We start from the raw sequence: 13079 nt of genomic DNA, 5'->3' as shown, positions 1-13079 counted from the left end.
TTGAAAAGTAGAAGAAGAGCGTCCTGCACAACCAGCAATAATACAGAAAATGGTTTCTAATAACTCTTCCAGCAGCCATTGTACAGTGCATACAAGGGGAAAACCAGCTGACCAAACATGCTGGAGCTCAGCCTGGGTTGCTAGGTAACGGGCTGAGCTTGCCTGGGGTTGCTAGGTAACGATGTAGTGCCCATGGAATGCGACTTAACAATTGTGAGGTTTTTGAAATGGCTTGTTTTGCAGACACCAAAGAACATCAACTTTTTGCCCACCAAAAAAGCTAAAATATATATTTTTTAAGCGCTAAGGTTGTTTTTAGAAGCAGTTGAGACTCAAATGGAAATATAAAAAAAGCCTAACAGGTCCCTTTTAAGGTTGAAATGAAAGAAAAACAGGAAAGAACACAGAGGACGACTGGGAAGAACAGGAAAACAAAGTGGGAACAGATTTGGGAAGAGTCCAGCTGGTCGCACCATAACTTCTCCGGTCTGTTGTTCTCTCAGAACGAAGCTGAGCGTGTCGAGGTCGGGTCCGGCCACCAGGCGAAGGAACAGCGGCTTCTCAACGTCCGCCAGCTTGCACACATACACTGCAACACACACCAGAGGGGGGTAAACGTCAACACACATCCATACAGGTGCTGCGGTATAAACACACCTGGATGGGTGTGGCACTTTAACAACCACCAACTCTATGAGAAACCGGGGTCAAAGTTCAACATCCAGCTGAAATGTTAAAACCCTGAATCCTTCCTGTTTGCTAATTCCTAAAACAATTGGTTAATTTCTTGGAATTCAGAAGCTTAAATACAGTAAAATGACATTTAAAGGTTGTTTCTAAAAAACCGTGAAGATGTAATTTCTTTTAAAGCTTTTGATTCACAACATCAGAGTTAATTGGAGCCACGCCTCCGGATTTAATTAATGGCAGAACTTCAAACACAATGCCTCGTTGTGTGACATCATGGGAAAACAAACAGAAATAAGCCAAGATATTAGACATCAGTTCTGGTTCAAGTAAAATTTACAGACGCCTGAAGGTGCCAATGCAAAAACAAAAAAAAAATCTTAAAATTAGGTTTGACTAGTTTCTACTGCAAATATCTCAGATTAGTTGAAATAAGACAAAACAAGCTTACAAGTAACATTTAAGCAAGATTTACGACCTTAATTTAGGTAAATTCCTTAACATTGATGAAAAAGTTCTAATTTCAATTTAAGTTATAACAACACTTTTCCCCCATTTTGAAAGTAATAAAATCCTCCAGAGGAACTAGTACTTTTTAAATCAATATTAAGGCATTCTTTACATAAAATAAGCTTTTATTTCCATCTGAAAAGTTAATTTTAAATTAGTTTTGTCTTGTTTTAAGTGTACCAATATATTTGCATTAGAAACTAGAAAAATACTTGGTAGAATTTGGTGTTTTTACAGTGTACTTAGATTTGTTCAATTAAGAAAACCTGTGTGACCCGACCCGGTTACACCGATTCTGTCAGGAGGAATGGATTAAAATTACATAAAATTATTGAGAGATGATGGTAGAAGGGAATTCAAAACGTTTAACTCAATTCATAGTTTAAAAATTATCCTAAAATAGAAATTTAGCTTGATTCAACACCATACAGTGAGGAAAAATATAGATTTATATTTAGGAATTAAGCAAACACTGACAACCAATGTATAAAAATTCAAAACATTCATTCCTAAGACATTCTTCCATCTCATGCCCACAACTCAGTAAAAATGTTTACTTTCTAATTAAAAGTCAAATTGAAGCCTTTAAATTTTACATACATCTCTGTCTAGACACAGCCTTTAATTAGCAGACACGGCTTCACTCCCGTAATCTTAAACCAAACCAGGAGTGGCAAAAAAGAAACTCCACAAATGCATTTAAATATCCTACTGATAAATAACTGAAGATAAACATTTGAAAGCTCATATTGGAGGTTGGTGGGTGATAAAGTGTCTCCTCAGTCTGAGCTGTTAACTAGACTCAAACAGAGGTGAAATCCTACACCGTGTGTGTGTGTGAGTGTGTGTATTCCTGGGTATCCCTGGTGTGTTGTCGTAGTTGGGTGAACCCTGTGGTATTCAAGTCGAGGGCGAGGCCTCCACACATCACAGCTCAAGCATGTGATACTGAGCCCGGCATGATCGGCATGAAACTGCATCTGCGAAACGGTGAGGAAGACTCACCCTGCTCGTCTCTACGGCAACGCTTGTACAGCGCGTACTTGGCCGGGTTGTCTGCCACCGTGAACTTGTTGAGCAGCGCCATGATCACCTGAACGCACAAACACAAAAAGTTACTCAGACACTTTACTAAACTACAAAGATTTTACAACTTTAGGTGAAATTATGGATTTATTTTGGGAAACCCTCCTAAATATTTTCCATCTTAAAATGCACCAGACTCAAATGTCCAGATTTTACTAGCTTAACATATAAAAATATATAAATATACACAACATATTAAGACAAGGAGGCTTAAAACAGTTAAACGCCACACTTTTCAGATTTTTATTGGCTACAAAGAGTATTAAAATATTTTTTTCAATTCATAATTATTCACCGCGTTGCGTTGGAGCTGAAACAATTAATCGTAAACAATCAATTATTTACATAATCGTAAATTAATTTAGTAATTAATTGCTGAAAGACTCCAAAAAGGCAATTTGCTGAAATAATTGCTGTTCTGAGTGTGTTAAGTCAAAACTTTACAAAAACTATATACATTTTGCATTTAAGATAAAAAATAAATTGTCTACACATATGTTTTACCCAAAACTCCTCAAGTTATGTAGTGTTAGCTTCACCTGGTTCAAATTCACTAAAGGAAAGCTATACTGTTGCATTTTAGGCATAAAATGTTTATCTTCTTACTTAAAAAGAGATTGTAATTATTTGTTTATTAGCCTCTTAGTATAACTATAGAATTGCATAAAAGGCTTAAGAGGTTATGTAAAGGAAATTGAAGAATATGTTAATTTTTAATCAGTTTAATCTATTAATTGTCAGCATAATCGATTATTTAAAAAAATATATACATTTTGCATTTAAAATAAGGAAAAATCTTAATCTGAAAATATGTTTTTAGCTTTAAATTACTGTAAAAAAAAAATTCCTATTAAGCACCTTTTGATATAAAATTATTACTTTGGTGAATCAGAAACTTGCCAAGTGAAAATCCCTATAGTTTATTAATGTTATTAAATTTAATCTTGAATTGTGGTTAGGAGGCCGCAGGAAATCAGTCCAGGAGCCACAAATGGCCCCCAGACCTTAATTTGAGCACCGAATTATCAAATCTATAAAATTTTGTGAAGCATTTAGAGTTTTGTTGCCGTTCATTTGGACTAAAGTTGAATACAAGAGGCAACTTTCTGTTTTGTCTCTCTGACCTTGACTTCACCTCGTGTGTCATCAGATCCTCATTAAACTTCCCAGGTGGCTGTGAGCTGAAAAGTGCGTCTGTGTGCGTTCCCCCACCTGCTTGACCGTGTTTTCGGAGCTGATGTGGAGAGTGTTGATGACTCCTCGCGGTAGATAGAAGGCCTCCCCCATCGTGGCTTCTCCCGCTGCCCTCTGACCTCCGCGCACCGTCACCGGCCGCCTCAGATCCATCATGACCTTGACGAAACCAGTGTACGCACCAGTAGGGTTCTGAAAGACGGACAGTTACAACGTCAGCTCAAAGCTGCAGGCGCGAGCCCCGAGGGTTTGTCATCCAAGACAAAACAGAAGAGTAGAGATAAAAATCAGAAAAAAAGAGCAAAGACAAAATAAGGTGTGGCAGCAAACCCTCTGGTGTCGGTGAATATTTTGTTACGGGAGTGAAAAGAATCCGGTCCGAGCCGTTTATGAATCGCCTCAACATTTCCAGGAAGCAAGGAGCTCAAACCGTGAGGATCTGCCGGTTTCCTGTCCAAATCATTAGAACTAATAATTATTCTAATAACCGATTATTATATTGTTTACTCTGACGATCAATTGAATAAAAATAATATGCACATTCAGCAGATTTTCATTTAACCTCAAGCTTTTTTTTATATAATATTAAAAATACTTTTAAAAAATCAAATAAATAAGAAAAACATTTTATTGCCTAAATTTCAATAATGTGGCATTCTTTCAGTGAAATTAATTCTATTGGTTAAAACATATTTACAGACAAAGGTGTTTATGTCTTAAATCCAAAGCGTACATTTTGTACAGTTTTGTCTCAATTACTGCTCTGAATATTTAATTTTTTTAAGTCTGAATACTTCAGTTAATGATAATCAATTTGTAAACTGGTTAATTATCATTTCAATAATTGATTAATCACGATTAATCCAATTAATTAAATTAATCGTTAGAAAAACGCAAATCACTGCAGTTCACTGAAAAAAAAATCTGAAAACAACTTTTATAGTTTTTTTTTATTCCATGCAGCTAAAATATCTAATCTGAAATCCAAATGTTTTACTTCACAGACGTCTGAGGCAAAACTCCTTATAAAAGTTTAGCACCACCATTTTAGCAGTGAACTTCAAACACATCTGTCAGTGCCAAGGGAAACACTGTAGGGGAGAACAATAGCAGGAATAACATCACGGTCTGATGTGAGTGTTCGGGAATGCAGGGAGCAGGAGGGAACCGGCCTTAGCGCTGAAATACCAGCAACAACCTGGAACCTCGAGTGTGAACTGTTGTTACCTCCTGCACAATCCACATCTGCTGAATCAAAAGACAGCGCCATTTAACAGCAGAATTAAAAGTTTTCAGCACTAATTTAAATCCTTGAACAGGTTGGGATCAATCTATGGTCCATATAAAACATGTTCATTACAATTTTTACAGAAAATCGTTCTTAGATAATGAGATTTTGAACGGTGAAACGCTCGTCTTAACCAGCAACTATGAAACCATCTGAACAAACATGCTTGCGGGTGTTGCTAGGTAACGGGCTGGGCTTGGCTGGGGTAACGGTGCAATTCCCATGGAATGTGACGTTGCTTTCGAGAGTTTTTGAAACAGGTCATTTTCCAGACACCAAAAAACATTAACTTGTTGCCAAAATACAGTTGGGTGATTTAAAAAAAAAAAATTTATTATTATTGTTTTGGCTGCTTTTAGAAGGAGCTGAGACCCAAATGGCAGCATAAAATCTAAATACTCCTTATGAAAACCTTTCTATATTTTCGGAGTGCTGGTTATTTATTTTACATCAGCTGTTATACTCCTAATTACGCTGACTGAACCAAGTAAAATTGTTGTTTTTACATGTTTGATCAAGCTTGTGAAGCTATTGGTGTATTTAAGTGTGCTACAATGGTGAAGAGTTATCAAAAATAATTGTCATTTAGTACATTATGTCTGTGTTTTTAAAAAAAGAAATGTTTTAAATACATTTAGAACCGTTTTTCTTTATTGAACTGGTACATGGTGCATCCCTACTATTTTTAATACACAAAGAGAGTGCAGCTTTAACGCTCTTCACACAGGAGAACATGTTAAGATTACCTGAGAAACATTCTTCATGTTTAGCATCATACGGTACGGTATCCACTCACCAGCGTCATTTTAAGGTAGTCTTTGGTCAGAGAGTTGTATTGGTCAATTTTCTGCTGGATTTCCTCCCTGCTGAACTCCGTCCGTACTTCTCGTTCCTTCTCCACATCCTTCAAGAGACGGGAAATAAAACGAAAACGTGAGCCGCTAAGAAATATACCAAATCAATCCATTCAGGCAACAATAACAAGGCACATGGACAACTCAATATGAGTCATTTGAGTTTTTCTTGCATTAGAGGCAACATGTGAAAGGCCTTCCTGCTTCAGGGTCAACCCATGACCAAAATCTCTTAAAAATCAGCCCCATGCTAGGAGACTGCTAATTTTAGCACGTTCACAGGAATATGAGTGGGAATAAACACAAGCCTAAAAAAGTCTTTAGTTTGATTAAAAGATCACTTTAAATCAGACACAGATGTAGTCAGTGACTCAAAAAACACACTAAACATAACTGGTCACATGTAGCAGGCGACTGTGTTGTAGTTGTAAATACGCAGCACTCTGACCTCAGAGGTAATTAAATGTTTTATTACATAGCCAACATGACTCCAAGGAGCTCAGATATTCATAAAAACATGTCATAAAGTGCCGCTAAAACTTTAGCATCAATAAATCCTAATGAAAAATAAGTCAATTTATTTTGTTTTGAACTTTTGGAGAGTAAATGGGGATATGACTCCTTAAAAGCAATTAACTGACTGAGCGCAATGTTGGTAGAAATTGGCTGGAGTCCTTAGAATTAGGTAATAACACGCATATGGAGTTTAACTGCTTCATTTCTTTTAACCAGTAGAGGGTTTTAGGCCTGAAAATAAACAAACTCAAACGTTTAAAACTCAATAAAATCATTCAAAGAGACCAACAGCATGTAAATCCCAGTGCAAACTCTTCATCTTTCTCTGGTGTATCCTGTGCTTAAATGGGCATAGTGCAGCTCTCCTCTGCATCTATTAAAAACCACACACACATACACACACGCACGCACGCACACACACACACACACACACAGTGCAGAATCCAGTGAGCCTCCGAAGCACGTACACCCTTATATGGAAAACACACACAATACTGCAGGAAGACCCGAGGTGCCAATGTAACAAGTGCAACGAGTCAAAAGGTTTATGGCTCTGAGAAACAACAGGAATGCCAATTTCTTTATAAACATTAAAACAATTTAAACTGAGAAATCTAAGAAATGCAATGAGACAAACTAGACTAAAGTTAGTCTAGTATAACATATACAATTCTTCTGAGTGACGCAATAGGAAGATATGACACTGAGCTACAAAAAGCTGCAGCAGCGATACCAAACAATATTTCTAAAGAAATTTAATATTTAATCAAATCTGGTCAGCGACTCGTCGGGATTAAAGAAGTTAGAAAGACATGAAGACATCAACATATCTGATCCATCAGATGTTCAACTATAGAACCAGAGTCAGAATAAGATCAATCAGCTTTAAAGATTTCTTCATTGATTCTAAATCTGTCTGGTCAAACTGTTTATTTTTTCCCTTCATGGTTTAATCTCACCTCTAAGATGTGACGCTCTAACGAGACAAATCTCATCACCAGGAAGTGGCAGGTAAAGCAGATTATCCGCCTTGTGAGGAAAGGGAAAGTTCAACAAGCAGCTAAGCAGTTGGGCCTTCATGCCAGCTTATTATAGTGGAGGAATGAGGGCGACTTAAAGGGGATCTATTATGCAAAATTCACATCTGACATGTTATATACTGAGTCTCTACTGCTTCTAAAATCAACCCAAGTGCTTTAAAGAAAACGGCTAGCTGTTGTTTTGGCAACAAGTTCATGTTTTTTTGTGTCAATTATACAATTGTTCATCTTTGAAAAGCAGAAGTGGAGCCTCCTGCACAGCCAACAAGAACGCAGCAAGTGGTAAGTCAACAACAAAACACTTGTCTTTTCCAGCAGCCATTGTACAGCAGTAAAACTAGCTGACAAACGTGCCAGAGTTTCGATGGGTTGCTAGGTAACGGTGCCTGCTGATTTGTGACATTACATTCTGGAGGTTTTGAAGACGCCTCATTTTTCAGACAACACTAAAATTAAAAATTATTACATTATTTTAAGAGCTTAGGTTGTTTTTAGAAGCAGTTGAGTCCCAAATGGAAGTATAAAACTGTACAAAATGAGACCTGACCTCCAAATAAGGAGTGTTAATTAACTGGTCAGATCATTTCATATAGAATGCCTTGAAAAAAGTATTTGCATGTTATGAAATTCTCCAAACTGCCAACACAAACATCATTTTAATGAAATTTCATGTGGTAGACCAACAAAATGTGCACAATAATGAAGTGAACAATGTGATTTTGGGCTTTTATTAAATTTTTTCCCCAGATGTAAATATCAACCGAAAATGTGCATGCTGATCAAAAGGTCCAGGGCAACTCTGGAGGAGCTGCACAGATCCCGAACTCCACAAATTCCCTTTATGAAGGAGCAGAAAGAAGAAAGCTGCTGTTGAAAGAAACCAAGAAGTTCTGTTTGCACATTTCCACAGACGTTCTTAATCCACTCTGGATTAACAGGTGACAATTTCAGTTTCTAGTTAAACTGGTTGGGATTTACCCCAAAAGATTAGCAGCTGTAATGAAAGTTAAAGTATCGGGTCAATACATAACTTCATAATTTTCAACAGAGTGGTGAAAATATTTGAAAACTTGCAATGTTTTCTTCTACATTACTGTAGAAGAAAACAGGCAGTACTGGTTGGTGTAAAACACAGGCTCACTGAAAACTTACTGAAGTCTGTGTTTGTAATGCGAAAAACGTGAAAAAGCTGAACCTTTACAGTGTGGTCAGAAGGAGTTAAAAGGGAACTGGGAGGACGAGAGCGACCGGATCTAAACAAACAGGAGAAGAGAAGCGCTGCAACACAATGAGGTCATAGTCCGTTTTCAGGAACAAAGCGAATCCTCCCACTCAGGCCGAAAGATCAACACTAAACCGACGGAGAAGCAGCCAAGAAACACATCATTATAATCTAAAAGATGTCTCTCGACTTTAACCAAACTAAAGGTTTTATCTCTAAAAATTTAGTCACTGCATCACAAGCTACTAAACATTTCAGATTAGGAGAGACTAACTAGGTGGAGTTATAATTCACTTGCTGCACAGAGCAGCAAAAAAAAAAAGAAGAAAAAAAGCAGAACTTTGCAACACCGAAAGCAGAACAGAAAACAAAAACCATAGTTTTGTCTGAGAGGGACATGACTTTCTTTCTTTAGCCTTTTATCACACACACCTGCAGCTCTCCTGCCTCTGTTTACCTCTGTCACGCTCGTCTGACATCTTCCGTCTGTAAATATGTGACATCACCGCAGGAGGAGTCTGGGCTTTTCTGGGCCCAGACTAAACACACGGATTCAGCTACAATTTAGCTGAATATTGCAATATTATAATTAAACCCTTCGTATTTCTGTGCCATTTCCCGACTCTTTGCTAGTATTACTAGCATGAAGAATTTGCATGCATTGCACATGAAATATTGCAACTAGCCAAATGTTGCGCACATTCATATTGTGCAGCTCTAATAAACAACAAAAACCACTTCTGATTTAGGGTTTAAGAGTTATATTTGGCATTTTGAGTCATTAAAATTAGTCTTAAAATCACTTTGCTTGTGGTTTTTAAAATGAAAACATAGCCAACTGTAAATATTAGATTTTCTACAACACAAAAATGTAATATTGTTGACCTAAATGTTAAAATGACAGAAAATATTCTTTAGACCAGGAATGTCCAAACTTTTTCAAGCTCAGAAGTACCTGCGTGCCAAAAAATATACAATTGTTAAAAACTAAAATCACCAAAAATTTATATATATTTTTTTTCCTACTCAAGAATAATCTTAACATGAACTATTTTAACTAAACAAAGTAATCAGATTGTTTTTGTAGGAATGGGATCATAGATTTAAAACTTCAAATGTTTTTCCTTTGTAAAATGAAAAATGAAAACTGGAATAATATTTCATCAATTCTCAGCAATAACAAGAGAATGTGGTTCACTTTCTGTATTCAGCCAAGTTTTAATACAGCAATTAAAAGGAGATTTGAGCACAGCAAGAAGTACTTTACAGTACAAGTCTAGTTACCATGACAACAGAAGGAAACCAGAAATCATGGAAAAGATGGTCACTTTGTGTTGCATCAAGCAGATTCTAATTTAAAAGTCATAGTTTTGTCCTAATTTACGTTTGAATTGTGGTCTGGTGGGCCATGTAAATTCAGTTTACGTGCTGCAAATGGCCCTCATGCCTCACTTTGAGAACCCTTCCTTTAAACACTTTTCTGATCCGGAGCGAATACATTACTAAGCTTCATTATGACTTGTTTTTATTTATGTTAGTATTTATTTCTCTGCCCCTCCTGGCTTGCAGCCTGTTCCTCTGTATGTGACTTCCTGTTGAATCGAGGGGGAAGTCTATTCGAGCCACACCTTTCCTCCTGGCATTCCTGCACTAATGGGACCAAACGGCCCCGTGAAAAAGCACAACAATGTGCTTTAAACCGCGGCTCACACCTTTCCTCTGGTGCAAACAGAAACAGACAAATCATTTCTAAATGAACCTTCTGGGACTAATGGACACATAAATCATACACAGCTTTGATTGTGAAGTTTTACACCCAAATGGGGTGTTATTCACAGGAAAATATTATTTTTAAAATTTATCAATCAGATATAATTTTCTAACAATGAAAAGTGTTAAGTAGAACAGAATATTCTACTTTTATAACAAGTAAAACCACTTCAATCCAGATGATTTTACTGAAAATCCGACTTTGCTGCACCAAAATCCGCTTTTATCTAATTTATTAAACTCGGCTAAACATAGCAAGTGTTTTGAAAGAAACTGACCCAAATCCTGTAGTCATAACAGAGTAAATTAATTCAACTGAGCCAAAAATAATGTGAAAACTGGTCACCTTCCTTTTAATACAGCAAGCAAGTTTTGGTTCTATGATGAATAACATCTCTTCCCAACAAAACCACAAAAAGCAAGTTCTAGTTTATTTTCCGTGAGTCCTTTTGATTCTACAATTTTGGTCCAAGTGAGAAAAAAGTTTGGTCTAGAGCAGGGGTCCCCAAACTTTTCCTGTGAGGGCCACATAACTTTTCCCTTCTCTGATGGGGGCCGGAGTCAGTTTGTAACAGAAAAAGTGTGACGATTGCAGGAGTGCCTAAATGTAAAAATGTATCGTCTTCCAGAAAGCACAATCAAATAACCCTCTCTGGGTTCTTCACAGAACAAAAGTCAGGAAATAATAGGGCTGTAGTGATACAATAATCTCACGATACAATACACGATATTCTGCTCACAATACGATATATATTGCAATATTCAGCAAACGATACAATTCAATGCACTTTTGCGATTTTCTGAAAGATTTTAGAGGGAGAGAGTGATTTTGGTGACATTTTGTGACTGTTATAGAGTTGGATTTAATTAATTTAACTGAAAACTGATTAAAAGCACCAACTACACAAGACCTGGCTCTGGTTGGACATGGACACAGACTTAAAGTTGACAGCTGGACAAAATGAATCAAAGAAGTGGTGAGAAAACATGTTTCTTTTAATTGAAACAGTACAAACTGTAGCTTACATCCATTTGTAAAGTAAATAAAGTGCACCAAGTACCCTGCTCTGAATAGTTTGATACCTTTTTAACCTCGACACTTAAGATCTGAAGGAATCCCTCTAAGCCTGATGACCTAATCACTCTCCCGGCGAAGCAAGCAGTGAGTGAGCAAGGTGACAGTTGGATGTTACGATACTTGCGGACGAATATCGATTTTTTTCTAGGAAAGAAAATATCGATATATATCACAAAATTGATATTATTACACAGCCCTAGGAAATAAATAATAACACTATTAATGAAATAAATAATAACCAAATGACCCTCTCTGGGTTCTTCATAGAAAAAAATCCAGGAAATAACACTATTTATTAAATAAATAACGTCTTTTCCGGACTATAAGCCGCAGATATCTCTGCCGCTCCAGGTTTTCCACAACAATGCAGCAGAGGGGGGCGGACACCCAACATTTGAGTCATAACAGGTCAATTGAATATCACATTTATTAGGGTTGAAAAAGAAAAAGTTGCCATGTTTACATTTAACTGAACTGATTACAGTAGTTTCCGAATGGTAACTGTAAAAGTGCTGATCCTTCGTGTCTGCTACTAGCATGTGCTAAATGAAAATAGGCGATTTCTTCTTCTTTAGATTTCAACGGCAGCTTGCATCCATTATTGTTGCACTACTGCCATCTATTGGATACTAAGATCTATGCCTCAAATTCTCATAATGATCCCAGAATTATTTAAAAAAACGAAAAATGTTCTTTTTCCCCTCAATGCTATTTAACTGATCAACAACATTCTCAAATTTCAATTCCCTATTAAAACCTAATTCCATTTTAATGGGCGCATTCCTTCTTTTATTTCCAATTTATACTTCCAATGATTCACATCCTGCTAAAGAGCCCCCTGGTGGTTGAAGAAAAATCCACATATAAGCCGCAAGGTTAAAAGCTTAGGAAAAAAGTAGCGGCTTATAGTACGAAAAATACGGCATATGAAAAAAAAATCTAAATACTCTCTGGTATTGTTCAGGGGGCTGGACCCAATGTGGAGGCGGGCCGGATTCGGCCCACGGGCCGTAGTTTGGGAACCACAGGTCTAGAGGCTCTCAAAGATATTATAGTAATGTTATGAATCTGAAGCAAGTAAAAGCTTCAAACTTTTATATGTTACTGCAAGTGACTCTTCAGCGGTGCAGACAAAGTGGCTGCACTGAGTAGCAGGTAAGAATTATTTGTTTTAATCAGGATTTTTCTGTGACATTTGTCTCCAATGCCACAAAATTTTTTAAAACATCCCACAAAAAATTCACTGTCTGGTTCAGCAGGAGGTCAAATTAGACATGATGCAGAATCAGATCTGCAGGAATCTAATTGTAGAAGGTAGGGCTGAAATGATTAATCAAATTAATGAAATCAAATTGATTTCTACAGGATGAAAAAAAGAGGCGATTTGATTTGCCAGAAAAAACGCATTCAGAGCAGTAATTAAGTCAAAACTGTACTAAATATATTAGGAGTAAAACAATTTACTATCCAGTTATTAATAATAAAAAAACATAAATAGAAAGATTAGTAGACTGTTTTTAGCTGCAGATGCATCCTTTGTTACAAATGATTTAGGATACATTAAAGGAATGTTATGTCATTGCATTTTAGGCAATAAAATGTTGATTTTGATTTCCTCATTTAAAAATGAATGTATTTGCTTATTGCATCTTTAAATGCATTTCTAACATTGTGTAAAAAAGGCTTAAGTTTCAAATGAGAAATCAGCAGAATTTGCCAAATGTTTCTATTTGATCAATAGTCATATTTCTAAAATAATTGCTAGTTGCAGCCTAGTCAAGCTGCATATCTTATGAATGCAAAGCATTCATAATGAATCTAATTGTATCCACCT

At 36.6% G+C, this 13079-nt stretch overlaps 1 protein-coding gene across 1 annotated transcript in view; it reads right to left on the bottom strand.

Annotated features, from left to right (window-relative positions):
* Positions 1–13079, bottom strand: part of rassf3 (Ras association domain family member 3) — a 53133-nt gene that overhangs the window by 851 nt on the left and 39203 nt on the right. Inside the window, exons 3-6 of the mRNA XM_008400493.2 lie at positions 5562–5669; positions 3496–3669; positions 2203–2290; positions 474–589 (exon numbers count right to left, since the gene is read on the bottom strand). Of these exons, the coding sequence (XP_008398715.1) occupies positions 474–589; positions 2203–2290; positions 3496–3669; positions 5562–5669 (486 nt within the window). The remainder of the gene's footprint in view (positions 1–473; positions 590–2202; positions 2291–3495; positions 3670–5561; positions 5670–13079) is intronic.

Source organism: Poecilia reticulata, linkage group LG23 (genome assembly GCF_000633615.1).
Source record: "Poecilia reticulata strain Guanapo linkage group LG23, Guppy_female_1.0+MT, whole genome shotgun sequence".
In the NCBI taxonomy this organism is placed as follows: Eukaryota; Metazoa; Chordata; class Actinopteri; order Cyprinodontiformes; family Poeciliidae; genus Poecilia; species Poecilia reticulata.
Note: the sequence above shows the minus strand (reverse complement) of the source record. Positions and strands in the feature narration are given on the sequence as shown.